At 44.1% G+C, this 25,139-nt stretch overlaps 1 protein-coding gene across 1 annotated transcript; it reads right to left on the bottom strand.

Moving 5' to 3' along the window:
* Positions 1-1,958: 1,958 nt before the first annotated feature.
* On the bottom strand, positions 1,959-17,779 carry klf3 (Kruppel-like factor 3 (basic)). Its single transcript, XM_052084266.1, has 6 exons — positions 17,509-17,779; positions 9,446-9,506; positions 8,475-9,051; positions 7,814-7,961; positions 5,174-5,340; positions 1,959-3,770 (listed from the first exon to the last, which is right to left on the bottom strand). The coding sequence occupies exons 2-6, from the start codon at positions 9,485-9,487 to the stop codon at positions 3,589-3,591; spliced, it is 1,116 nt and encodes a 371-aa protein (XP_051940226.1). The 5' UTR covers positions 9,488-9,506; positions 17,509-17,779; the 3' UTR covers positions 1,959-3,588.
* Positions 17,780-25,139: the final 7,360 nt, after the last annotated feature.

The raw sequence follows: 25,139 nt of genomic DNA, 5'->3' as shown, positions 1-25,139 counted from the left end.
GAGTTCCTCAAGGTTCTGGATGTTGTGGGGCTGTCCTGGTTGACACGCCTCTGCCACATCGCGTGGTCAACGGGGAGAGTGCCTCTGGATTGGCAGACCGGGGTGGTAGTCCCTCTTTTTAAAAAGGGGGACCGGAGGGTGTGTTCCAACTACAGAGGGATCACACTCCTCAGCCTCCCTGGTAAGGTCTATTCAGGGGTGCTGGAGAGGAGGGTCCGTCAGGAAGTCGAGCCTCAGATTGAGGAGGAGCAGTGTGGTTTTCGTCCCGGCCGTGGAACAGTGGACCAGCTCTACACCCTTAGCAGGGTTCTCGAGGGTATGTGGGAATTCGCCCAACCAGTCTACATGTGTTTTGTGGACTTGGAGAAGGCGTTTGACCGTGTCCCTCGGGGAGTTCTGTGGGGGGTGCTTCGTGGGTATGGAGTACCGAACCCCCTGATACGGGCTGTTCGGTCACTATACCACCGATGTCAGAGTTTGGTCCGCATTGAGCGGCAGTAAGTCGGAATCGTTTCCAGTGAGGGTAGGACTCCGCCAAGGCTGCCCTTTGTCACCGATTCTGTTCATAACTTTCATGGACAGAATCTCTAGGCGCAGCCGAAGCGTTGAGGGGGTCCGTTTTGGTGGCCTCAGTATTGCATCCCTGCTTTTTGCAGATGATGTGGTGCTGTTGGCTCCTTCAAACAGGGCTCTCCAACTCTCACTGGAGCGTTTCGCAGCCGAATGTGAAGCGGTTGGGATGAAAATCAGCACCTCCAAATCTGAAACCATGGTCCTCAGTCGGAAAAGGGTGGAGTGCCCCCTCCAGGTCGGGGGGGAGATTTTGCCCCAAGTGGAGGAGTTTAAGTATCTTGGGGTCTTGTTCACGAGTGAGGGCAGGAGGGAGCGAGAGATCGACAGGCGGATCGGTGCAGCGTCTGCTGTGATGCGGACGTTGTATCGGTCTGTCATGGTGAAGAAGGAGCTGAGCCGAAAGGCGAAGCCCTCAATTTACCGGTCGATCTACGTCCCAACCCTCACCTATGGTCACGAGCTATGGGTCGTGACCGAAAGAACGAGTTCCCGGATACAAGCGGCCGAAATGAGTTTTCTCCGCAGGGTGTCCGGGCTCTCCCTTAGAGATAAGGTGAGAAGCTCAGTCATCCGGGAGGGGCTCAGAGTCGAGACGCTTCTCCTCCACATCGAGAGGAGCCAGATGAGGTGGCTTGGGCATCTGATTCGGATGCCTCCTGAGCGCCTCCCTGGTGAGGTGTTCTGGGCATGTCCCACCGGGAGGAGACCCCGGGGAAGACCCAGGACACGCTGGAGAGACTATGTCACCCAGCTGGCCTGGGAACGTCTCAGGATCCCCCGGGGAGAGCTGGAAGAAGTAGCTAGGGAGAGGGAAGTCTGGGCTTCCCTGCTAAAGCTGTTGCCCCCGCGACCCGGCCCCGGATAAGCGGTAGATGATGGATGGATGGATGGATGGATGGACAGTAGAACTTGTGATTCTTAAAACCCTATCCTTAAAATATTGATTCCATAAGACTAACTGAATGAAATGTTTTGAGGTAGTCCAGGGCAGCACTGTGGTCCAGTGGTGAGCACGTCTGCCTCCCAGTGCAGAGGTGCAGGGTCCGATTCCAGCACCGGCCTTTCTCGGTGGTGTTCTCCGCGTGGCTGCGTGGGTTTTCTCTGAGTACTCCGGTTTCCTTCCACAATCCAAAAATATGCATGGTAGTCGAATGAACACTCTAAATAGTCCCGAGGTGAGATTGTGAGCGCAAATGCTTGTTCGTCTATGTGTGCCCTGCGATTTGTTGGCAACTAGTTCAGGTTGTAGCCTGCCTACTGCTCGAAGATAGCTAGGATAGGCTACAAACGCATGCCCGCGACCCTCGTGAGGATAAGCACACTGGAAAATGGATGGAAGGAGGTACTACAGACTAAAGCAAATAAACATAGAAAACCCACAATGCTGATAATAATAGCAATAAGTTTATTAAGTGGTATGAATATTTTGTTTTAAAACAAATGCAGAATTCCACACACATCTGTAGTTATGCTCACAGTTTACACATTCCCTTTGAATTACCAATGTAGATTAAAAGGAGATAAAGTTCATGAGAGACACAACATTGCAGAAATGTGTAATATTTTTCATTATTATGAGTATCAAAATCATGCTTAATAAAAACCTGTAATTGCCCTTTCAGTCTAACAATTAGAAAATATATATGAATATAATATATAATATATATTACAACTTATATTTGCAGACAGACAAAAACCATCACAAGAAAAAAAAAGGAAAATGCTGATCTGTTGAGCCGCTACATTCGGGTATGTTTAGTTTATGTGGATCAATGTATGCTTTTGGGAATGCTGGTTTGAATCTTACCTATAAAGTGCACACAGCATGGAGACATGAACACACTCACACAAACACACATTCCTTGATTCGCTCTTTGTTCTCGGGAGGCTGTAAAGAACGGATAGCTAAATAAGGGAAATTCGATTGGAATTATGTTGGTACGCAGAAATATTGAAAGCAAAAAAAGTCCCGTCCGGTTCCTTGCCTTGAACGCTGACATTTCCCCAAGTAAGAGTCTCAAGAGAAAAAACTTAGATTGACATTGCATCACAACCTTCCCGCCCTCCAAAACGATCATATTATAGATATACTTTTGAAGCTTGATATAAGAAATGAGATATTTTGCTGCACTTAATATCCTTATGCATGTCCTGATCGAAACAATATAATGCCCCAGGTACAGCAATGTTCACATTTCTAAATAAAAACAACCAAAATACTTTCTAACCCAAATTTCATTAAGTGCATTTTTCCTGCATTGTGTTCCATTAAAGTGTGCACATAAGAGAACGCATCATTCAAGCTTTTCGAAGCAGATGAGGTGTGTGTTGTTTCAATTTGGGGGACTAGCATTAGACGAGTTAGCCACACTGCCCACAAGTAGGTGTGATGCAATACCATGTGAAAAACTTCACATTTCGTTGGCCCTCGAAGACAAATTAAAAAAAAAAAGGGTTTCCTTTAACATGAAAAGTTTGTTCATGGTGCATATGTGTATGGAAAGCACTTAAAGCATTTATTCCAGAACCTTGTTATCCAGTTTAAAGTCCATCCACTGGTATGCCCATTGGCCTCACTAGTAAGACCATAAAAAACACAAAATAGGATAACAAATTAATGCTCATAGGGAGCTGGTTACAAGTACAAGTACATGGACCCAAAATTGGAAATCAAAGGCGTTGGCATAAATTCTCCAACGGCTTTCCGTACGTGTTTTGTAAGGCCACAAGGGGGAAGCACTCTCAAACCAGCTGAGATGTTGCAATCACTTTCAAAAGAGAAAATGTTTGGATTCCCCAAAATGTAATGGCAACATGCTGTGAATGATTCAAAGTTGTTGTTTTTTTGGATGCAGTAGGATACCAGCTCATATTCAGGTCAAAGAGGTGAAAGCATCACAGCTTGCCCCAATCCGTACATTGGAGTCCGATATTTATACCCCCAGCCCCGCCCCTCAAAGTCCAAGTGGTACAGTCCAATGTTGAATTCAGCTCAAGTTGTCCTGAGTTGAAGTTTCACACCAGGAGGTGGCGCTTTTTGTGCAAGGCCAGGTGGTCGGAGCGGGAAAAGCTGCGCTCGCAGTCAGGACACTGGAAAGGTTTCACTCCCGTGTGCTTGCGAAAGTGCCGCGTCAGCTCATCGGACCGGGCAAACTTCCATGTGCAGCCTTCCCACATGCACTTGTACGGTTTCTCGCCTGCGGGAGTGCACAAACACATTCACGGTTCAAGGGAAAAAAAAAATGCTTGAACACTGTCGCAACACAAACTGCACAAGCTAAGGCGTTGTTTGTCGAGCTTCACTGAGCCAAGACACACACGTCACATTACAAACATCTCACAGCATGCCACCTAACGTTCTAACACAATTGCTAATCAAAACAGTAGCACCCGTTGAAACATTCAATGGCTTAAACTTACCATATGTTGTTGATAAGTTCCCTACGATGTGTTAAAAAATGATAATAACTTCCCTTCTGGTGGCCTTGCCGTGACCGCACAATGTTGTGCACATCCACATTCATGCTCTGGGCAGCTATGCAACATTTTTGATCTGCCCAGGTGGCCGAATTTACTGAAAATTTGCTGCATTTCGCTGTGATTTGTCTGTTTTATACTTACAGTAAAACCCTATTTACTGCAGGCGTTATGTTTCATTGAAAAGGTTGAAAAGTGCATTGGCAGCCATGATTCTCCTTTCCCTCATGCGAGGTGCATTACAGTACTGTATTTTCCACACTAAAGGGCGCACTGGATTATGAGGCGCACCTTCAATGAATGGCCTATTTTGTAGTTTTTTTCCATACATTGGGCATTATAAGACGCAATCTACAATGCCTCCACTAGATAGAGCTACACTCAAGGTCACGACAACAGAACGATCAGATGTCAGTAAAACGTATTGAATAAAGCAGTGACACAGTTCACTTAACCAACAGCAAGTTATAGCATTGACTCGTGAGCGTTGGACTCTCTTACCACTGCTCTATTTCCATGTTCAACTGCGGAACCGGTCGACTTAAGTTTGAACTCTGCGTTGTCAGGATGTCTCGAGCAAGGAGCCATTTTGGGGTAGAAATATTACCGTAATGACCATACACAAGGTGCATCGGATTTTAAGGCGCTGTGAGCTTTTTAATAAAAAAATGGAAGGCATTTAGGTGCGCCTTTTAGTGCGGAAAATACAGTAAGTAAAAACAATAGCTGAAAAAACAAAAACAAAGGAGGAATGGTAGGACAAACATTAAACCGTGAGAATGGAGCAACGACGTGCTCCTAAAATATGTAAAAATAAACACCTCCCACCACCTGCAGTTACACTACTGTTTGCTGGAATAAATTTGTATGCAGTTTATTGTGAATGACATTTTCTGTAGTGTATCTCACGGAGAACGGCTTCTAATACTTGCTGGAGTTGTTTTTTTTAAATATACAGTATATTTTAGAAAAGAATTTCTACAGTATCTCCCTTTTCAGTAGGATGCAGTGCAATTCAGCACCACTGCACACGAGCTCTTGCACGGTACTGTATTTATTGTACTGGGTGACAGTCGACAGTGCGGATGTACCTAATCTTGTGTCACAGAGCGGAAGATCTCACCTGTGTGCGTCCTACGGTGCGCTTTGAGGTGTGAACTCTTTGTGTAGACTTTGTTGCAACCAGAGAAATCGCAACGGTGGATTCTTCTCTTCTTCAGCGTGTCCGGAGAGTCAGCGGGGAGAGGATGCTGAGTGGCCGAATGGACAATAACGGACGGGTTGTTGCCCCTAAACACACACGGGAAGAAGAGAATGGTTGAGATTTAACCAGCAGGAGGAGTCGGTGTCACATCATTGCGGCCTCCTTTGCAGGATGTTGAAATCACCCGAGGGAACTGTTAGTTGGCAGAATCAAGTGGCAGGCAACCCTCCGGCACAAAAATAACAACTGCCTGTCGGGAAGTTGAAAAACACCTCCCACTTTTTCCAGCGCACCACACCTTTTGGTTTGGTTTTGTCATCTTTTGTCTTTGAACGGGCTAAAAATAGTCCAAGTACTGTGTAAAAGTCCACAACGTTCATCAATTAATGAGTCTTTATTTCGACATAAAATGGTAATAGTGGAACATAATTCATTAGGTCACACACTTTTTTTTTCTACCTACATTTTTTTTAAATTCACGACTATCTTGTGATTGAATTTAAAGGTTCGAGTTGTTTTCTTTGTCATTTAAGCATTTAAAGTACTACAAAATGATTGTAACGAAAAAAAAACTTGAGACCAGGCTAACAAAATTCCAGGTGTACTTTGGAAGAACGATAACAAGAATTGCATAATTGGTTAGCTCTTTGTTTAGTTCAGAGGTTGGGCGTTCAAATCCAGGCTCCGGCCTGCCTTCTGTGGTGCTGGCGTGTTCTCTGAGCAGTCCAGGCCCCTCCCACATTCCAAACGCATGCATGTACCATTAATTGAAAGTTTATTGTCCTTTGGTGTGAGTGTCAATGGTTGAAGAGGAAGGGGAGGTCAACAGGAACATGTTTATTATTGATCATCCTGTTTGAATTATCTTTACTTATTCAAACGTGAAGGGTTCATTCTTGAAGAAAAAAAATTTCCCCTCCCAAGTCCCATTATTTTTTTTTTTCATGTGAATTTATCAAAACTCATTTGAAATCCTACTTGAGACACGGCGTAGCAGTCATTCAAATAAAAAGTACTGAAAAATAGGATTTTGGTGGCCCGAGATCGCTCACTGAGCTCAAGTCGCATGAGATTTGATGACAAATACTTGATGTTACACACTGAACTATACATTTTCCTTAATTGTGGAATATTCCACAAAATCTACTGCCTTCAGGGTGTCTGACTTGGAAGCTTCCACTTTAAAAGTAATAGTTTGCAGGAAGGTAACACTGCTTACGAAGTAGGACTGTCATATATGCTATTCACATTGAAAACAATAGAAGACATTTTTGTGACATCATTCATTTGTTTTTGGATTTGTGAAAAAGAAAAGGAGTCTGGAGATGAACGCATGCGCGTGCGTGTGTTTGTGTGTGTGCGCGCGCGTGTGTCAGTATGTACATGGGCGTACGTGCATGTGTGTAGAACGGCGTGATAAAGTGGCGGTTAAAAGCAGACACGGGGTGTTGAAATATGAATCTTTCACATTGGTTCACTGCAAAGGAATTTGCAGGCAGGCAGGCACACACACACACATGCACACACTCACACGCACACACGCACTAAGACCAATCCTGGGTGACGGTGGTGAGCCAACATGACCTATATTTCACGTACAGTACACGCTTGAATGACTTTTGAGAGGTGATGACAGCACTGGACACACCCACAGCCACACTTGGCACACTGACAACGACTTTAAAACTAAGCCAACAACTACCTGACGACACTTGTCCATTAAATGTCGGATGAAAGTTCGAGGAATAAGAACAGATGAGCGAGAGGAGAAGCAGAATAGATGTGGGGCCTGCGGATGCCAGACGACGAGCGCTAAAAAAAAACAACACAGGAAGCGAAAATGAGGGAGGTGGTTACGAAAGACAGAACAGGAAGTGGAAGAGTGGCGGCGACAGGATTCGGATTGCTGATATAAACTTGTAGGACAGCCTCGTCGCATGGAGACCCGTACCAGAGGACACAGGCGACTGGAAAGAAAAGAATAAACGGTGGGGCGAAGGAATTCGGAATGGAGATGTTATCCAATGTATCTCCTGTTGGCATCCACAATTGTTTAAAGAAGAAACTTTTTCCCCCATTTACAACAAGAATGGTTACCGTCGTGGACAATATCACTGAACACATTTTGATTTGATTGTTTTGATTATCTTTTATTTTTTTTAAGTTCCTCCAAAACTGCACTTTGTACAGTATTTCTTTTTGTAAAATGTGTACTGTCGTTTCTGAAGGAATAATCGTGTAAGCGCTCATCTAATCCCAAACTCCAATTGTAAATTGAGCATCCTTGACGAGAATGAACCCCCTCCCACTATCTAAGAAAGAGAGCGTTTGAGCCCTGCTGCGAATAGCAAAAATCCACAAAAATGGTGGCAAAGTGCTATTGTAGTTCTGTCTAAACGAAGCTCCTCAAGTCACTTCGACATCCTTCTTTGGGACGAAGAGGCCAAGGGCATGGCAACAATGTAATGATACATGTGTGTGGGTGTGTGTGTGTGTGTGTGTGTGTGTGTGAGTGTGTGTGTGTGTGTGTGTGTGTGTGTGTGTGTGTGTCAAACTTACTCATATTCTTGTGGTATCCTGATGACCGATGACTTCATGTCGTGGCTGCTGTGATGCTCATGAATGAGCTCGGGACGGGGCTCGGTTTTGATGAGCTTGTGCAAGTCGTGCCCATCGCCTCGCCCATCCAATGACTTTCTGGATTGAACTGGGCAGAAAGAAAGTCATTTTGAAACGATCACACAGACATAGAAGCAGCCTTTTGGTGTTCGCCAAGCAAGAAGCATTGTGTAAAATTGTAACATTTTGTCTCTACTCAAGTACATTCATTATATATGTATTATATTATATATGCAATTTATGCCATGTAATAAATGTGGCTAACTAATGAAGTTAACCTTGGAATACTCTGCTCTGTGGCTTGTGTTAAGAATATTTGCATTCCCTCACTTTCATTAATTTGATATGAATATGTGCTGCCTGCTAGTTGTTTTTGAAGCGCGTTCAGCACAATTTATGTGAACCAAAAGCTACATTTAAGATTTTTGTATATCGACAATACCATTATGTTTTTGTTGCATTGTTCACGTGGCAAGGGAGTACATTTTTATACGGTTAAAATTCCATTGTATATGAGTGAAAATGTTGTCTGAAGAATGAATGTGCGCATTTTGTTGCGGGAGAATGCTCAAAGTAAATAAAAGCAACAAATGAGGCTCACCTGTCTTGTGGTCTCTGCTTCGATGATGATGATGATGATGACGGTGATGATGCTCATCGTCCGCCGTAACAGGTGCGCTCACCATTATGGGCTGGTGCAAGTGGAGCGGGGAGGGATAGAGGACGGACAGAGGCACCATGACCGGAGACACCATGACCCCCGAGCTCTGGATGACGCCGGAGCCTGCGCCCATCAGAGGAGCCACCATGGTGGGGTACGACAGCGAGGTGGCGGGCGGCGGGAGCGCGTGGGACGGCGAGGAGTGCCGCTGGCTCAGCCGGGGGGAGCAGCGCGGGGAGGCACGGCTGGCGGTACTATAAGGCGATGGTGGGGTGCTCCGCGAGGAGGCCGGGGAGGAGGCGGACGAGCAGTGAGGGGAGGACGAGGAGGAGGTGGCGGAGGAGGACGAGCGCTTGCTCAGGGACAGATCAACGGGCTCCAGCTGGGTGTGCGATGGGTTGCTCGCGGCGCGGGACTGGGTCAGGGCCTGCATGTGGCTGTGGTGGTAGACGTGGGTCGGATGGGAGAAGTAGACTCCGTACGGATCCGGCGTTTTCACCAGCGGTGAGTAGAATGACTGCGGAAGAGAGGATGCAGGAGAAAGGAAAGGGAACAAAAGAGCAGAGTTGAACATTCCCGCTCAGCACGGAATGCCGGCGAAAACAGGCTTCTGCCTCACAAACAACTACAGCCAGCCAAGAAACGTCAGCACAGTTTTGCTCGGGAATGTCTGTCACAACCGAGTGCTGATTAGCCCGCTGCATGGCGGCGTGCGCGGCCATTGTATGCAAATGTCCACTGTGCTGCAGCCTGTTTGTCCAGGAAGAGTCGGAATGTGGGAACCGGGCTGTCTCGGCACGTAAGCATGATTGCGGGTCGCTATGTGCGGGCTACTTGCTGCATGGCATCAAAAACATGCTCGGGCATGATGCGAGCACACACACATTGCACAAAACACACACGTGCCTTACCGTCTCCATGTCTGTTTTCAGAGGGTAATCATACATCAGCATGGCTGCAATGGCCGAAAGCCTGTAAAAGCACAACACAGGCATACATATATGAAGACACTTACAGGTAATCTTAGTTTCAATTTAGGACATAAAACAGATGATATACGGTTCGCCCATCCGCCTCACAGTTCTGAGGTTGTGGTTCAAATCCAAGCCACGGCCTCCCAGTGTGACGTTTCTTTTTTCCAAGTATGCCATCTTCCTCTAATGTTCCAAAAACTGGAGTTCATTGTCAAGTTAGGATAAACGGCGCAGAAATGAAAGCGATCATCTCATGCTAAATAAGTGTAGATCAAATGCATCGAGAACATAAAGACCACATTTTTGTTTTTAATATGAAGAAAACTACGTTTGAAAAGAAAAAAAAATCCCAACAGTAAAAAGTGATCTGGGGCTTTCCAAGTATTTCACTGAATGAGAGCGTTCATGGACAATTACACCGAGTACCTCTACCTGAGCGCTTCTGTGTTCTGTATATTGGCGCTTCTCTTGTCGTTTCTTCACCTCTTTCCCTCATCTTTGTCCTCTTCCTCTGAAGGTTTTTACAGCAACTCTATCACTCATAGACACCAGTTCCTTTCCCGGTTTGCCGCGACTGCAACCCTTGCAATGGTGATTAGCTGCCCCCCTCCCCCCCAACTAAATCAGACCAGCGTAGAATGAAGCGTAACGAGCAAACCAGGAAAATATGCATGCACACACCAAGTGGAACCACAAGGACTGGTTCAAAATACGTGTGTACGTGTTTCCATCGAACCTTTAGGTAACATGACCTGTACTGAGAATGTACCTTCAAGGAGGTGCGTGCGTGTATGTGTGTGTGACCTGATCAAAGTCCACAGTCGGGAGACAAGTTAGCCTTTAATTATTAACAAGTGGGAAAGAACACAAGCCCTCACGCCCCATCCAAAACAGGCACACACACAAACATGCACACTGGGAGTCCAGATGGCGAACAGACCAATGGGGAAGCAGGATGCTTCCCTCGCTGGGTCAGGAAGGGTGTGAACATGACGACACAGGCCGCAACCGTGGCGCAGCTCCGGAGAAACAAAGAGCGAGCAGTCAGGTGTGGCCTGTGTGTGTGTGTGTGTGTGTGTGTGCGTGCGCGTGCCTTCTATAGACCGGGTTTGTATTGTGTTGCAGTTCAACTGGAGGTCAAGCAGTTGTTCGTTTGTGGTTGCCAATCAGGTGACGTGAGGAGCACAAACAGACGTTTCACGGCCATATCTGACGACATATTCAACGGCCTTTCCCCTTGCAACTGTTTGAACAACGCTGAGCTCGTGCACTTTCAACAATGAGGAAATGGTTTCATGTCAACAATATATTGACCACTGCGTTTGCCCTTGCTCCTACACATGTTTCGCTTGTGATTTTTACTAGGGCACAGATACTGTATGGAAAGAAATATGCTGCTTTGCTGGGTGATGGGTAAAAAAAAAAAAACCTGCCTGAGTATCGTCAAATCTTTTGTCGTGGTTCCGATGGGGCTATTTTGCAGTGTTTCTACGTGAAGGAATAAACAATAAAAGTGTAGGGCAGGATTGTTCAGCCCTGAAGGTATGTGCTCTACTTCGACTTGTCGAGTGTGTTCCAAACAAGCTGGAGTGTTTTTCCACGTTTCATAATCCACTTTGCCTGAGCCCGTTTCGACAACTACAGGCCTACAGTAAATATTGGGACATTTTCAAACGTCCCCTTGAGAAAGTGAAAATGCGCATTGGGGTAAGTTGCGGGTGGAGGGCTATAAAATAGGGCAAACGTCTGGGAAGACTTTTGAGAGGTTTTTGGAGTGTGTCACAGATGCGGGGCTGTTGCTCGACTTCATCTTAATGGTTTTGGATGGCCTCGAAGTATTTTCCTACCTACTGTCCAGTGTTACGTAAATTCGCGACTGACTTAGTGTGTCAAGCTGTTCTAAAAATTAAATAGATAAGAATAGCAGTCCGAAAATTCCTCCCAAGTGCTCTGCATTCCCGAAACTCCTCGAAAGACACAGAGAGTTGTCAAACATTTCCCCACATGCATTTCATGTCCTCTAAGGTTGATTTATGCTCGGTGGGTTCAATCTTCTTGTCAAAACATGCAACAAACACGACAAATTGACAGTGACAGATGTGAGGCCACATGCAGGTGCTCACTTTTGTGCATATTACATTTCAATGATATTATTTAGTTACTTAAGCATCTTTAGGTCCATAGATAATAAAGCTTATCAATTATGATTATCTCCAAAGAAGTGGAAACGAGCGAGATTACTGCATGACAAGAGATGACCTCTTCTCTAAAGATGTATCACAAAGAGAAGAGTCTGAAACGGGATGTGACCAATACAATAAATGCAAGATGCCAAAGACGCAACATCAAGTGAAAGTCAACCAGGAAAGGCTACGGAATAACAATAACCAGCCACGCAAGTACCAACATCGACCAACCATGAAGTGGGAATCAGATATTCAATTCTTGTTGGCGGTAAAACAATTGTGTGGTAACGTACTGTATGCCTCATGATCACTTCGAAACAACACCAAAAGAAATAACATACATACATGCCAGCACACTTTAGGCACACCTGCACAACCAAATGATATGTTGAAAATGGGACGCTAGTTGACTCACGAGGTGTTCACCTTGTGTATGAAATGCACGGTGAATTTTTACAGCCAGTAACAATTTCGCATTACATTTACTGTCACACAAGTCTAATTAGACAATAAGTCCATTTAAAACTGACAAGTAACCCATCCATTTTCTGATTCGCTTTATCCTCACAAGGGTCGCGGGGCGTGCTGGAGGCTATCCCAGCTGTCTTCGGGCAGTAGGCGGGGGACACCCTGAAACGGTTGCCAGCCAATCGCAGGGCACACAGAAACGAACAACCATCCGCGCTCACAGTCACACAGAGGGACAATTTTGAATGTTCAATCAGCCTGCCACGCATGTTTTTGGAATGTGGGAGGAAACCGGAGTACCCGGAAAAAACCCACGCAGGCACGGGGAGAACATACAAACTCCACCACACAGGAAGGGGGGTGGGGGGGGGGTGCTGGAATCGAACCCGGTGCCTCTGCATTGACGTGATAACCACTCGACCACCGGGCCGCCCAATATTGACAAGTCATGAACACAATGTGAGACAAAATACTAGAAACAGCTCAACGTTACAACAAATGACAACCACAAGAATAAAAACCTTGCTAAATGGATACTTCTCTGACGGCGTCATTAAAATCTGAGCATTATTTGTCCGAATGAGTTGGTGCATGGGTACCTAATTTAGTCGGCTGACCTAGTTTTATTGACAAGCATTGTATAAAGGAAGTGTTTTGGTTTCGGCTCAAATTGACCTAGTAGAATTTACACAACACACACACACACACACACACACGCACGCACACACACACACACGTAGTTGAGGTGCCAGAATGTGCGACGCCTACTTTGTAAATATAAGTAGCCTACCTGTGCACTCTTTATGTGCGTGTGTGTGTGCGCGTGTGTGTGTGGAGATTGGTCAGCAAATATTGTCCCTTTAGGTCAGTGGAGCTACTGTGTGCTCAACCTCTCAAGACACCTCCCACTTTCAGCTCCTTTCTCCCCCGAACGCGTCTCCTTCTACACCCCTCAACGGTCGCTCGTTTCCTATTTATCGGCTTCGCACGATCTCCACTCTCCTCTCACTCCATGAATGATAAAGAACAACATGACTGAGGGGGGAAAATATTGTGGTTTGGAGTCCCTGGCTACCGACTTAACCACATGCACACAGATACACACACACATACACAACAGGCATGCACGTACACAGTTGTTCAGTGCACACAACCACACACCACGTTTCTGCTTGCTCAACAGAATACACACATTAAATCACTAAAGGCCTAAATTATAACAGACATGGACACATGCTCACCCGTGCATAAACACACACACACACACACACATACACACACACACACACACAAGGGGGCTTGCGCGTGCATGCTCTAATGGCAAAACTGCTGGAGATGATGAGATCACCAGAGAGAGCACAAACCTCCAGACGACAGCTTTGTCCAAGAAACACGCCACAACTCACATTTCTCCACATTCTTTTTCGTCTTCTCGGTCTTTACGGACTCATTTCCACTCTGAGCTCATTCCTACTTTAACCCCCCCCCCCCCCCCCCCCCACACACACACACACACACTATGCATCCCTGTTACCCTTAAAGGACGGAACTGATTAGTGCTGACTGATTAGCATGCTAGCTGCATGAGTCATCAAAGTGGTGAGGTAATATCAGAGTTGCTTTTATTTACAACCCCATGTAGTTGAACTTTTATGTTGAGATGACAACAACCTAGTAAAGATTTATTTTATGTATTTTTTTTACTTCACACATAGACAACAGTGCCGCCAAAATTCACAAGAACTGAAAAACAGCAAACAACAATGTGATTAGTACTTGGTCAGTTAGGCTGACAAGCAGACAAGGCAAGATACCAAAAGTGTAAATCAACGTCTGGTCACTTATTGTCAAGAAAAAAAAGAACATGTTGTTCTATGTTAGTGTCTAATTGCTATTGTTGTCATCATGATACAATTTGGAAATAAGATTGCCCAAAGCATGCTAAGCTGAGATCAATAGACTTATATATATATATATATATATGCTCTGACCCGTTTGTGACAAAGTCTACTACGTGTAGTAGGTGTGAAGTACATAAAGCACTTTTCTGGTGGCTACTGCAGCATTACAGTCATTAAGGTTTTGACTGCAACATACTTCCGCATGTCCAAAGACAATATTTAAGGGTACAGTGTGTAAAATACAGTGCTATATGGTGGCGAACTAAGAGAATGCAACGCCCTAGGCTGGCAGCGCCTCAGAGAGAGACCACACCTCTCAAGTTTCCCACCAATTTCGTCTGGAGAGATGGAAGCAAAATGTCACCTCAAATGACGTCTGGTATTCACGAAAGTGAAGGGTTAAGTACATGCCATTTGTTGCACATCCCGCAGTTTTCATGTGGAGCAACTACCTTTGCTAAGTTTGCCTCCTTCGGGTATCCGTAGCAGAAAGATGGCGACGAAACGTGGCAGCCTCGTATAGGGGAAGGTGCGCCCAAAGTAATGTGATAAGCGATTACTACAATTACAGAAGAAAAATGTACGTTGAAGTGACAAAACATCTTTTTTTGTGTGCATATTATTGAAATAAATAAGCGGCCCGGTGGTCCAGTGGTTAGCGCATCGACCTTGCAGTGCAGAATTACCGGGTTCAATTGCAGCTCCGGCCTCCCTGTGTGGAGTTTGCATGTTCTCCCCGGGCCTGCGTGGGTTTTCTCCGGGTACTCTGGTTTCCTCCCACATTCCAAAATCTTGCATGGCAGGCTGATTGAACACTCAAAATTGTCCCTAGGTGTGAGTGTGAGTGTGGATGATTGTTCGTCTCTGTTCAGGGTGTCCCCCGCCTACTGCCCGAAGACGGTTCGGATAGGCTCCGGCACCCCCCGCGACCCTTGTGAGGATAAAGCGGATTGAAAAATTAATGAAATAAATAATGTTTTTTTTAAAATGAACATTGAAAAATCATATTTAAAACTATTTTAACATACTGTTTCTTCAACAGATGACTGATTTTACCACATAAATTATTCACTAAAACTACTTAAAAATTGATGCGTTTTCAAATTGCCAAATCAGTGAAAAAAAATAAGACTATTTTAATCTGTTTTCCGTCAAAAACAACCACCTAGTGTTCAGACTCCATTAGATGAGCTCAACATCCACCAATGAGCTTCTTCGCCATCATTATTATGATCACCTCCCTTGAACCCCCCCATTACCCCCTCGCGTGCCCTGACCAACACCAACATGGGGCCCCTCTCTTGCAGAACGAGAGTCTCAGGACAGCCAGGCACAAGGGGGCCATCAGTCAGGAAAGATGAGCCAAAATCTCTCAGTACACACACACAAACACACGCACACACAGAAAGACATGCCACAGCTGACATATGCCGACATATGCGCAATCTTCAAGTCGTGCACTCGGCAGAGAGGTGAAGCTTTCCAGAGAACAGCGGAAGCCCTCGCACTGTTATTATTTCCAAACGGCGTGATGGGTCGGGGGCGCCAAAGAAGAGAGGGAAGCCAGAGAAAGGGAAGAGAACAAGGGGAGGATGTTGGAGGGGGCTGCTGGGGGGACTGTGGTTTCCTGTCTCCCCCTAAAAAAAAAAAAAAAAACTTCACCTCCCTACCTAAATAATAGGAGAAGGGGAGTAGAAGAAAACCAGAAAATAGCCCCTCTGACCTAAACTATATCAAACTGGTCGAAAGCAAATATGACAAAACTCCCATCAACCTCTAACAAGGGAGGTGGTGTGTGTGCATGTGTGTCTGTTTGTGGGAGGCGGGAAGCGGCAGATCCGGTGGTTGAGACGCAGGGGTTGTGTAACAGCCTGTGTGCGTTTCGGTTTACGGGCCGTCTGAGTGTGCTCACTTCCTCGGCTTCTTCATTGAGGATGACCAAATATTCAGCTGCCACTAGTTTAATGTTTAGCTCTTATGTTCCACAAGATGTGCCCTTTGAGCAGCGTGTGTGTGTGTGTGTGTGTGTGTGTGTGTGCGTGTGTGTGTTGCACTCTCACGCATTTTGTTCCACCAGATAACATCAGCATGTTGATTCAGGGAAAGAGGTGCAGGGGTGGGTGGGGTATTGGGTGTGTGTTTGTGTGGAGGGGGGCTTGTGGCCCTTGAGACAAACTAGTGTCCAAATAATCATAAATAACTCCCCTTAAAACTTCACCAGTGCTCACAAAAGACAATGAAGTCAGACAAAGAGGCTGAGGGTGCCCCCGTTCCACTCATCTGACCCCCCCACCCCCCAAGTCCACATCCCTCTCTCCTCCCTCGGTTCTCACTCGTTGGCCTCTAAACAGGATGAGGGCTTCATATGCCAAGAGGAATGTGTGACGCAAGCCTCAGCCTTGAAACAAAGCACAGGAAACGTGGAGAGACACATAGCCAGGAGATGGAGGGGGGGGGGGGCCTCGGTGAGAGGATGCGACGCAGGGGAGGCAACGCGGCGCATCAGGTGTGATTCACACACCTGTCACCTCACACCGGGGACTCGGCTGTCCCACTCTGTCCACACGACCGACTTTGGGATCATATTCACTCCAAATGACATAACTATACATGCAGCGTTATGCTTTCAAGCACGCTCGGAGCAATTAGTGCCTTGCTGTGAATGTGAGGGATCGAACCTGGAAACCTTTAGTCGCAGGACACAGTTGAAAGCCCTTGTAAATATAACCTGACTACCCTTTGCAACTGCACAGACATATAGGGAATTGATATATTGGAATCCTTTTGTCACATGGTGCAGATGTCCTCATTAAAACACACTTACAAAACACACACACACACATCACACACGCGCGACTGTAACTGCTGGTTTCCACTTCAGTTTAAACGGATTTAAAAACAACAACAATTACCACTTCTTGCCCGTAGTCAAATTAAAATTAAGTCAAAGAACAAATGGCAAAATGTATTCACACACCTAACTTCAAAAAGAGCCCCAAGTACAGAATCCTGGGAATCGAACCGCCGAACCCGAAAACCCTTGTGTACATTCACAACCACATTTGAATCCCATTACAAAACATCCCATCATTAGCTCGAGTATTCTGAACACCACAGTAATCGAAGCTTCAATCCTTGGTCACAGAATGCAATAATTTTGTCACCATTTATCAGACTGAGGGGAAACGCACACATGGTACATGCCGGGAATCGAACCACAACCCCACCACAACTAAAGTCCAAAAGAACACCTGGTCACATACACGCACACTACAAAATACGAAAACAATAACAATAATAATGTAGTATTAATAAGAGTGTAATTTTCAACGTGAATGAAACAATAGCCATGGCCATTTACAGTTGTAAGTCGATGGGTAATTATATTCCACAACACATTTACTTTTTTTTTTCAATTGAATGAACACATCGTGGTCAAACTCACCTTTCCGAAAGGGCGGGAGCCGTCTACTTGCTGGACAACGACTTGGAACAACTCTCTCCGTTTTAGTCCGCTGCAAAGTCACTCTGCTTCGGCGTCGCTCACATGAGAACAAGCCAGTCAGCTCCCCGCGGTGGTATCTACACGCTGAGCGGGCGACAACTTCCCAAACTTATAAAACTCACTGACTTACTCGCTTGGTGTTTTTGTGTCTGTGTGTGTCGTGCGTGTGTGGTGTAGAAACTGCTGCTGTGCTGTCACATGATCCACACTCTGTTTTCTCGGTGGGGTCGGACCGCTGGGCGGGACCGGGGCGGGGTGGTCCACTCCATTGTGTGTGCGTGTCTGTGTTGTCTTTACTGTTCGTCAATAAAATTATTTTGCATTGAGAAATTTATTCTCTAAATAAGTTTGTTTTATTTAAATTTTATAAAAGGTATATTTAGACCCATAGTGAAGTTACAGTAATGACATTCTGTGTTAGCAGGCTCTATTATGTTTTTCATTTCACAATGCTACTTATTCTCATTCCTGTTGTGCCCCGGTACACCCTTGATTGGTCACCAACCAATCACAGGGCATATACACATAAACAACACTCACATTCACACTAAACTGAGGCTCAGAGGGGATCGAGCCTTTTCTGTTGCTGTTCCCTCTCTCTGGAATGACCTCCCACTGAACATTCGGCAAGCCTCCTCGCTGCCCATCTTTAAAGCCCTCCTCAAAACTCACTTGTATTTGGCGTTCGACTCAGCATGACTTAGATTTGTTCTTGATTTTACCGTTTGGTGCTTTCTACTGCCTTTATTAACGATTTGTCTTACTGTTTATTGTGCATGTGAAATCGCTCCATGTACAGCACTTTGTATGCAGCGATGGCTGTTTGAAAGTGCTCTATAAATACTGTTGACTTGACTTGACTTAGTACAATTTTGAATCCCCCGACCTCAGAGTTGTGAAATAGTTGTGGTAACCACTTGCCGCCCTTTTTGTATGTCCATCCACGTATCCATTCATTCATTTTCAAAAAGCATATCCTCCTTATAGTCACAATTCTTATCTCAGTTAGGATCGGCTTCTGCTCACAACTGACTGGATGGAGAATAACGAGAATAACAGAGCCTATGTATGGCTTGTGATTCATTGGCAATCACTAGAGCTACGTTTTTGTCCGTATTTTGCCCAACAAAACTTGCTTTTCCCACGGCACTCTCATCAAAACAAGCTGTCTAGAAAATGGATAGGTGGGTAAATGAATACATCATCTCAAAATAATTTTCCTTAAGTCTCCCCCATTTGAAATGTTTTATCCACCATTTTTATGGAGTGTGCGACTGCAGATATTGCTCAAAGCCACAGGTGGACTCTTTGCCGAACTTTTTATGTAACTGTAGCTCTGAAATTGTTATGAGAACAAAAGTAGGCTGCGCTGCAAAAATCTTTTTAAAATCTAAGAAGAGCCACCTGTTTAATACATGAAGGTAATAGTTTTAGATCCACAGTGCACCTGCAGAAGATAGGATAATGTGATTGGCTGAATCTTTATAATGCTCTGCCTTTAAAATTAGAGATAACCATCATATGATAAAGAACCGGTTGATTTTGAGCCATCTCAGGAACACTCGGACAGGAGGTTGATCAACACAACACATAGTGTATTTACAGTCATGGTACTTTGTAGTTTTGTTTGTTGCCATGGTTGCAATTCTAATTGCAACATTTCTTTTTTGAAAGGACGTGGATAGCTTTTGGACAATGTCAACAGTTGCTCAGTCTGTTATATTTTCGTGTAAAAACAATAACATCACATTCAAGATGTTGATATTTTCCACAACATAGTTCATAGTTAAGACTCAAGGGAAAATTTAACTGGCATTCATTCGGAAGTCTGACCTAACTTCTGCATTGACATAATTTTGATTGTTTCTTGTGTCGTATTCTAATTTCTTGTGATGGGGATTCAGGGATTTTCATGATCTGTACGCTATAATCATCATGATCATCACAAAAAAGAAATCATGAAATATTAAACTGTACCTAGTGAATCAAGCCTGCCATATATTTAAGGACTGCCAAATTACTCAGTCCCTGGTGAGATTATTGACCGCACTCATTATTCGATTTTAAATCTCTCCTTATCATTCACAGTTGCTCTCGTTTTGTCATTGAACTTTGTATTTTCATTCTCCATTTTTATCGATCTTGATCTTTGGTTTTGCGCAATTGGACTTCAGTTTGTGTATTCTCTATGTTCTCTTGTACCATTGCAAGCACTTCTTGTTTTATGCATTGTTTTTTTTCCCGGCTTGTTGTGACAAGCGATTTACGTTGATAATTTGTCGGTGCGCTTTTCCTGCAATAAATATGTTTGTTATCGCTCACTGTCTGAGGCTGCATGTCTGGAATCCAAAACATTATTCGGTTCGGTTCAAAACCTGACAATGACAGAGTAATTGACCAGTCAGAATTCAACTGATTGTGTGGAATTGATTGCCGAGGACTGTAATCGTGTCTGGAGCTGTTGATTCTCTCTCGATTAATGTGCTGTTTAAAGAAGACCAACATGACTTCAACTTAGCGGAACTACACCCGCGCAGACATTTTCTCTTGCACATCTGCTACGGGCAACAATAATAAGAACGTTTTTGACTATATAAATACCCTAGTCAAGTGACTATAAGCGGTTTGTAAAATGGATAGATGGAATTATATTTCGTTTTTTTTTCCTTACTACTTTAACCTTAGTCAAATTGACATATCTCGAGTGTTTACCCCGAATGTTGCATAACATAAGTTGTTCAAACACATGCCGTGGTACATGTGTATGTGGTGGCCTTTGTCATCACAGCCCCGTATGTGCCGACTGCAGAACTGAGACACCTGCTACGCCTCAGATGATTTACATGCGAGTATAGGAGCCTTTCAACTCTAAACGTACATCCGCATGGGTGCATGGAGCTCAGTCAGCGTGACAAGTGGAGCGTTACGTGAGGAGAATGAGACGAGGTGAAGGATAGCAGTGCGGGATGAAGTGCCGCCATTCAAAATGGGTTTCTGTGTCAAGCATGACTCAGACGGAACGCAATGTAGCACACTCCAAAGTACACAAAGTGTTATGGGACTTGAGATCACAAGCGGCATCACGTGACGCTTCCTAATTTTGCTTTGATCAAATCAGAACTTCTTTCCCTGGATTTGGTTCGAATCACGGGTGTCAAACTCGAGGCCCGTGTGCCATATCCTTGCAGATCCGGCCATCGTCATTTTATGTGACCCCCAATACTAAAATTTTCCGCACTGGCAAAAATGTGTTTGTTTTCTGTTTTAAATTATGATTTAGGCCAATTTAAACATGAACTCCAGTTACCAAATACGATTGCTTGCCCTATAAAGGACGATATGCTCACTTATCACCCATCCATACCTCTGCAGCCACATTCTTCTTTTTTCCGCCAGCCTTTTGTGACAACAGCGGGGCTTGCTCATCTGATAAAGAATAATGGCAGCGAACCTGTGCAAATATGCAAACTGGAGAAAGGCAAATCCCGAAGATGTAATCAGAAATATGGAAGATATTTGGTTCCCAGCACACGGTCCAAACCTCAACCAACTAGAAAAGTGCGATCAGAACCACAAATGTTGACGTTTGCAGCATCGGCTGCGCAGTGCACTATTTGCAACACATCTAATTAAAGGGCAACTACGTAAAACAAATGAATTTTAGCAAATATGAATACACTACATGTTTCTGTTGTAGGAATACTTATGAAAAGCCTCCTGCTCATTTTCAATTACACGTCTCTCCAGTTTGAGTTTTGAGTTTAATTGATACAGCCCGAGTGCAGACTGTGTATTTTGTCACAAACTTTTTCCACCCATTTTCAAGGACACTCGCAGGGATTTGGGGGGGCCTCGCCAAAACAAAATATGACATTGGGCCCTTCGTGCGAGTTGAAAACCGAAAAGCCAATTTTCTAGGGCCTTTGAATGCAAATGAAGGAATCCAGATATAGAATGCATATGACAAAAAGCTAAAATGTCACCTTGCAGCCATAGCATCATGGATTCCATCCTGTTGTTATTTTGACAGCAGAGTGACTTGATTAAAACACTAATTATTGCGTCTGTACAACAACCTGCAATTACTTGATGGGTAATAACATCGTCATTTGGACCTTTTTACACTGACACCTTCATTCATACTCTTGTTTCCCTTTAAAGATGTGTATGTCTCCACATGTGAAACAGAACTACAGTATTTGCAAAATAAATGTAATTGCGCTTCCTAAATGAAGGTAAATTCATGTTAAAGACAAATTAAAAGCAGTTTTTCACTGAAGGAGCTTTACCCGAGTACAAGAAACTTATGCCAGAGCTAAAATGTGTGTGATCTTGTGATCTACATTAGAACACATGAAGTGAAATAAATACATAAATAACAGACATGGTTGAAACGTGATTAATCGATTGATTACTTTACAGACTTTCCTGTTGCTCGGTTTAATGGCACAAATGTGAAAATTATTCAGACAATCTAACCAAACATGTTTTCCATACCTGTAAGAAAAATGGCTTCCCAAAACCCAATGGTGGAGGCTGACATATGCCAGTTTCCATCCATCATTGTCTTCAAAGACTTTCGTGAAGGAAACGTCAGTGATTCGTTGATTGTAATTCTTCCGTGGAGTCCCCCCCCCCCCACCCCCGTTCTTCAGAGTACATTTCAAGAGAATAGAGACGCTCTGGTCACCAGAGCGAGCCTTTCTTTTCCTGAAACTGAACCAACAGTGCCTCTGCTAATTGCAACCAAGTGGTGCACGCCATTCTGGCTTAAGTGTGTCAAGACACCTTTCATCCACGAGTGATTCCACACAAATGACAGACTTGAGCATTTTTATTTTATTGTTATTTATTTATTGCGCAGATTACTTTTAAGCATCTCTGCGGATATTCTGAGTTTCTAATGCCACGCTCAAGTGTTGTATTGACACAAAGAATGCTTCCTTGAGGATTTGCCTTTGGCGAGGGTGCAGCCGGCGCCGCGTTGGTCTTTAGAACGCAAACGAGCTGAGACTGAGACAAGAATGGTTTTGCAGTTAAATCCTCGTTGTCTCAGTTGCTTCAAGACATGATTAATCAACCACAATCTCCACTCCTCCCACGGAAGCACTTTTGACACCATGACCAAAATGGCAAAAAGAGAAAATCTTATCACAAATGTGAAAAAGTAGGTTTGTCTATTGGCTTAGAAGACAGCTTGGTCATTCACGAAGACTGACGCAACAAGTTTAGAAATTCAGAAGGGGAGAGTGTATTGCATATCTGCATTTTTACAATGCGGGTAGACAATGAAAACAACAACTCCTTTGTCACACGTGTGTGTGACGTAGTTAAAGAAAAAAAAAAAGAACCGAGGTGAATCTACAATGAATCTACAGTATTGAGCAACATTTAGTATTTCTCAGAATGTTTCCATCTGATCACGTCAGTAACCGAACATTGGATAATTTCCATCTTAAACCGACAGCTAACATATAACTCGCGCCAGTTGTGTAAGAAAGGTGACTCTCATATTTTTCTCTGTCGGGAGAACAATCAGGTTTGTAAACACACCTCACACGCGGACAAGCAGTCAACATGAGACAACCACACGCTGAACATTTTCAGAACAGTACGTTCATTGTTAAATATGATTGTGTCATTGTATGCACCTCTTAAAATGGGCTGTAAAGTTAAACATTTTTGGGAAGGCCGAAAGGGCTGTCAGGTTGACCACAGGGAGAATAGTGTGTTTGAAAGTCTGCAAACATGCGTGTGTGTGTGTGTATGCGTTACTGTGTGTGTGTGCTTCTTGGGTTTGCCTTCTGGCAACACAAAATCACACTAATCATCAATTGTCTGTGGCAAGAGCATTCTTTCTTTTTGTTAGCAGTATAATGCAATACCACAAAATAGACCTCAGGATTATACATTGGACCAAGGAAGCATTCATTTGTTTTGGCTGAAATTTGGTCGTACATAAAAAGCACATTGAATCAAAATTTTTTTTTTTGGCGGGGGATCACCGACGATTGTTTCAAATTAATTTTGGTGGTGAAACTCGTCAGACATAATTATTAGGATTGTTTGATTGTAAATAGTCTCAAATCTCAAAGTAAAAAAACATTCTTAAAAAAAAACTAACTTGACCAAATAATTCAAATAGGAACATCCCGCAATCACGATAGCAGAAGCAATAAAACTCGCACAAACAAGTGATGTGGTTTTAGTCTGGACTCGAAAGAGCAGATGTGTGTCATTCATGACCTTGAGCAACTTTGTACAACATGGGACATTGGGGAAACTAGGATGTTGGTCTTTCTTTGAAATTGAATTTAAAAATCTTAATTTTAACTTGCTTAAAGTTTTGTAGTCCTGTGATTGGAAAGATATCTCGGCACTGCGGGTGGAAACCTCCTCTATCCAAATGTGGTCAATAATATTTCGGTTTTTTTCCACAAATCAAATCAGAATGATAAAATTACACAAAAAGAGCATATGCTGGCTATCACGCAGGTCTTACTGGTGTCATCAGTTTACCCCAGCAGGGTAAGAGCGACATGAATTCAAGCTCTGGTTCAGCTGGCAAGTCATCCAGTGACCGAAGGGTCAGCGGTTTGAATCCCAGCCCAAACTGCCTACTGCCAAAATTTCTCGGAGTTGTCCTGACAGCCCGAGCTAAAAAAAAAAAAAAAAAAAACGAAAGCGTTTTCTATTGTGCTTTTACTGTTGGTCTTGCTGGTGATGCCAGCAGGACCAGAAAGTTTCTGCATGACTTCTTAGGGGGACTTCCTTCTTGTCCGACACTTGTTTGACAAATATTTGAATGCAGTGACAGGAATCCCGTCAGGTGGCCTTTGTCCGGCGCCGCTCGCAATCGCTAGCTCAATTTGCTGTTCAAACAACATGATAGTTAGCCTGCAATGTGGTCTGGCCTCCAACGAAACTACAATCGCACATACACCCAAACAAGCAGGCACAACCTGCCATGACCTAGAAATCTAGCGCCATTAAAATCACACTCGCATTGTCCACTTTGCATGCAACTAGTTCCCTGATTGAAACATTTGAATAAGGTAGTTGCTTATTATAATAATATTACTAAAGATTTGTGTACCTGTACCGAGTTGTGAGGACAGAGACACATGAACCGTTTTCCTTTCTTGCAATAAGTTCAATTTCCATTTCTATGGCGACACTTTTTTTCCCTTTGCCGTGGCCGGTACCCTGCTCTGGCACCATGCTTTGAATCTCTTTGCAATATCAAGACCCATTTTTTTTTTTGGTAGGCATATCTTGGCAGACAAATTTTGGAACAACTCCAAATGCTACGACTTTGGAGGTTCCTCCATACGGTCATCAGATGCCATTTGAACATGTAGTACAACTGGCAGAATGCACGGTCAACGACAGCAAAAATAAATACATAAATAAACAAATACATCATACGTGCGCAAAATATGCAATGGGCAAGTACCTCCTGATGGGGGTTTTTTTTTAAGGGTCACAGTGAGGACCTTATGGTTAAACTGCAAAATTCAGGCTAGGTTTGCGGTTGCGGGATTCTTCTAGCTGGGTGCACCCTGAAAAAG

This window comes from Hippocampus zosterae, chromosome 13 (assembly GCF_025434085.1).
Source record: "Hippocampus zosterae strain Florida chromosome 13, ASM2543408v3, whole genome shotgun sequence".
Classification (NCBI taxonomy): Eukaryota; Metazoa; Chordata; class Actinopteri; order Syngnathiformes; family Syngnathidae; genus Hippocampus; species Hippocampus zosterae.
Note: the sequence above shows the minus strand (reverse complement) of the source record. Positions and strands in the feature narration are given on the sequence as shown.

Excerpts from the sequence above, each read along its gene's own strand:
- klf3 (XM_052084266.1), bottom strand. The coding sequence starts at position 9,487 with ATGCTGATGTATGATTACCCTCTGAAAACAGACATGGAGACG. Across the intron at positions 9,052-9,445 it reads TGAAAACAGACATGGAGACG|TCATTCTACTCACCGCTGGT; the intron begins GTAAGGCACGTG and ends TCTCTTCCGCAG. Across the intron at positions 3,771-5,173 it reads GCACCGTAGGACGCACACAG|GCGAGAAACCGTACAAGTGC; the intron begins GTGAGATCTTCC and ends GCACTCCCGCAG.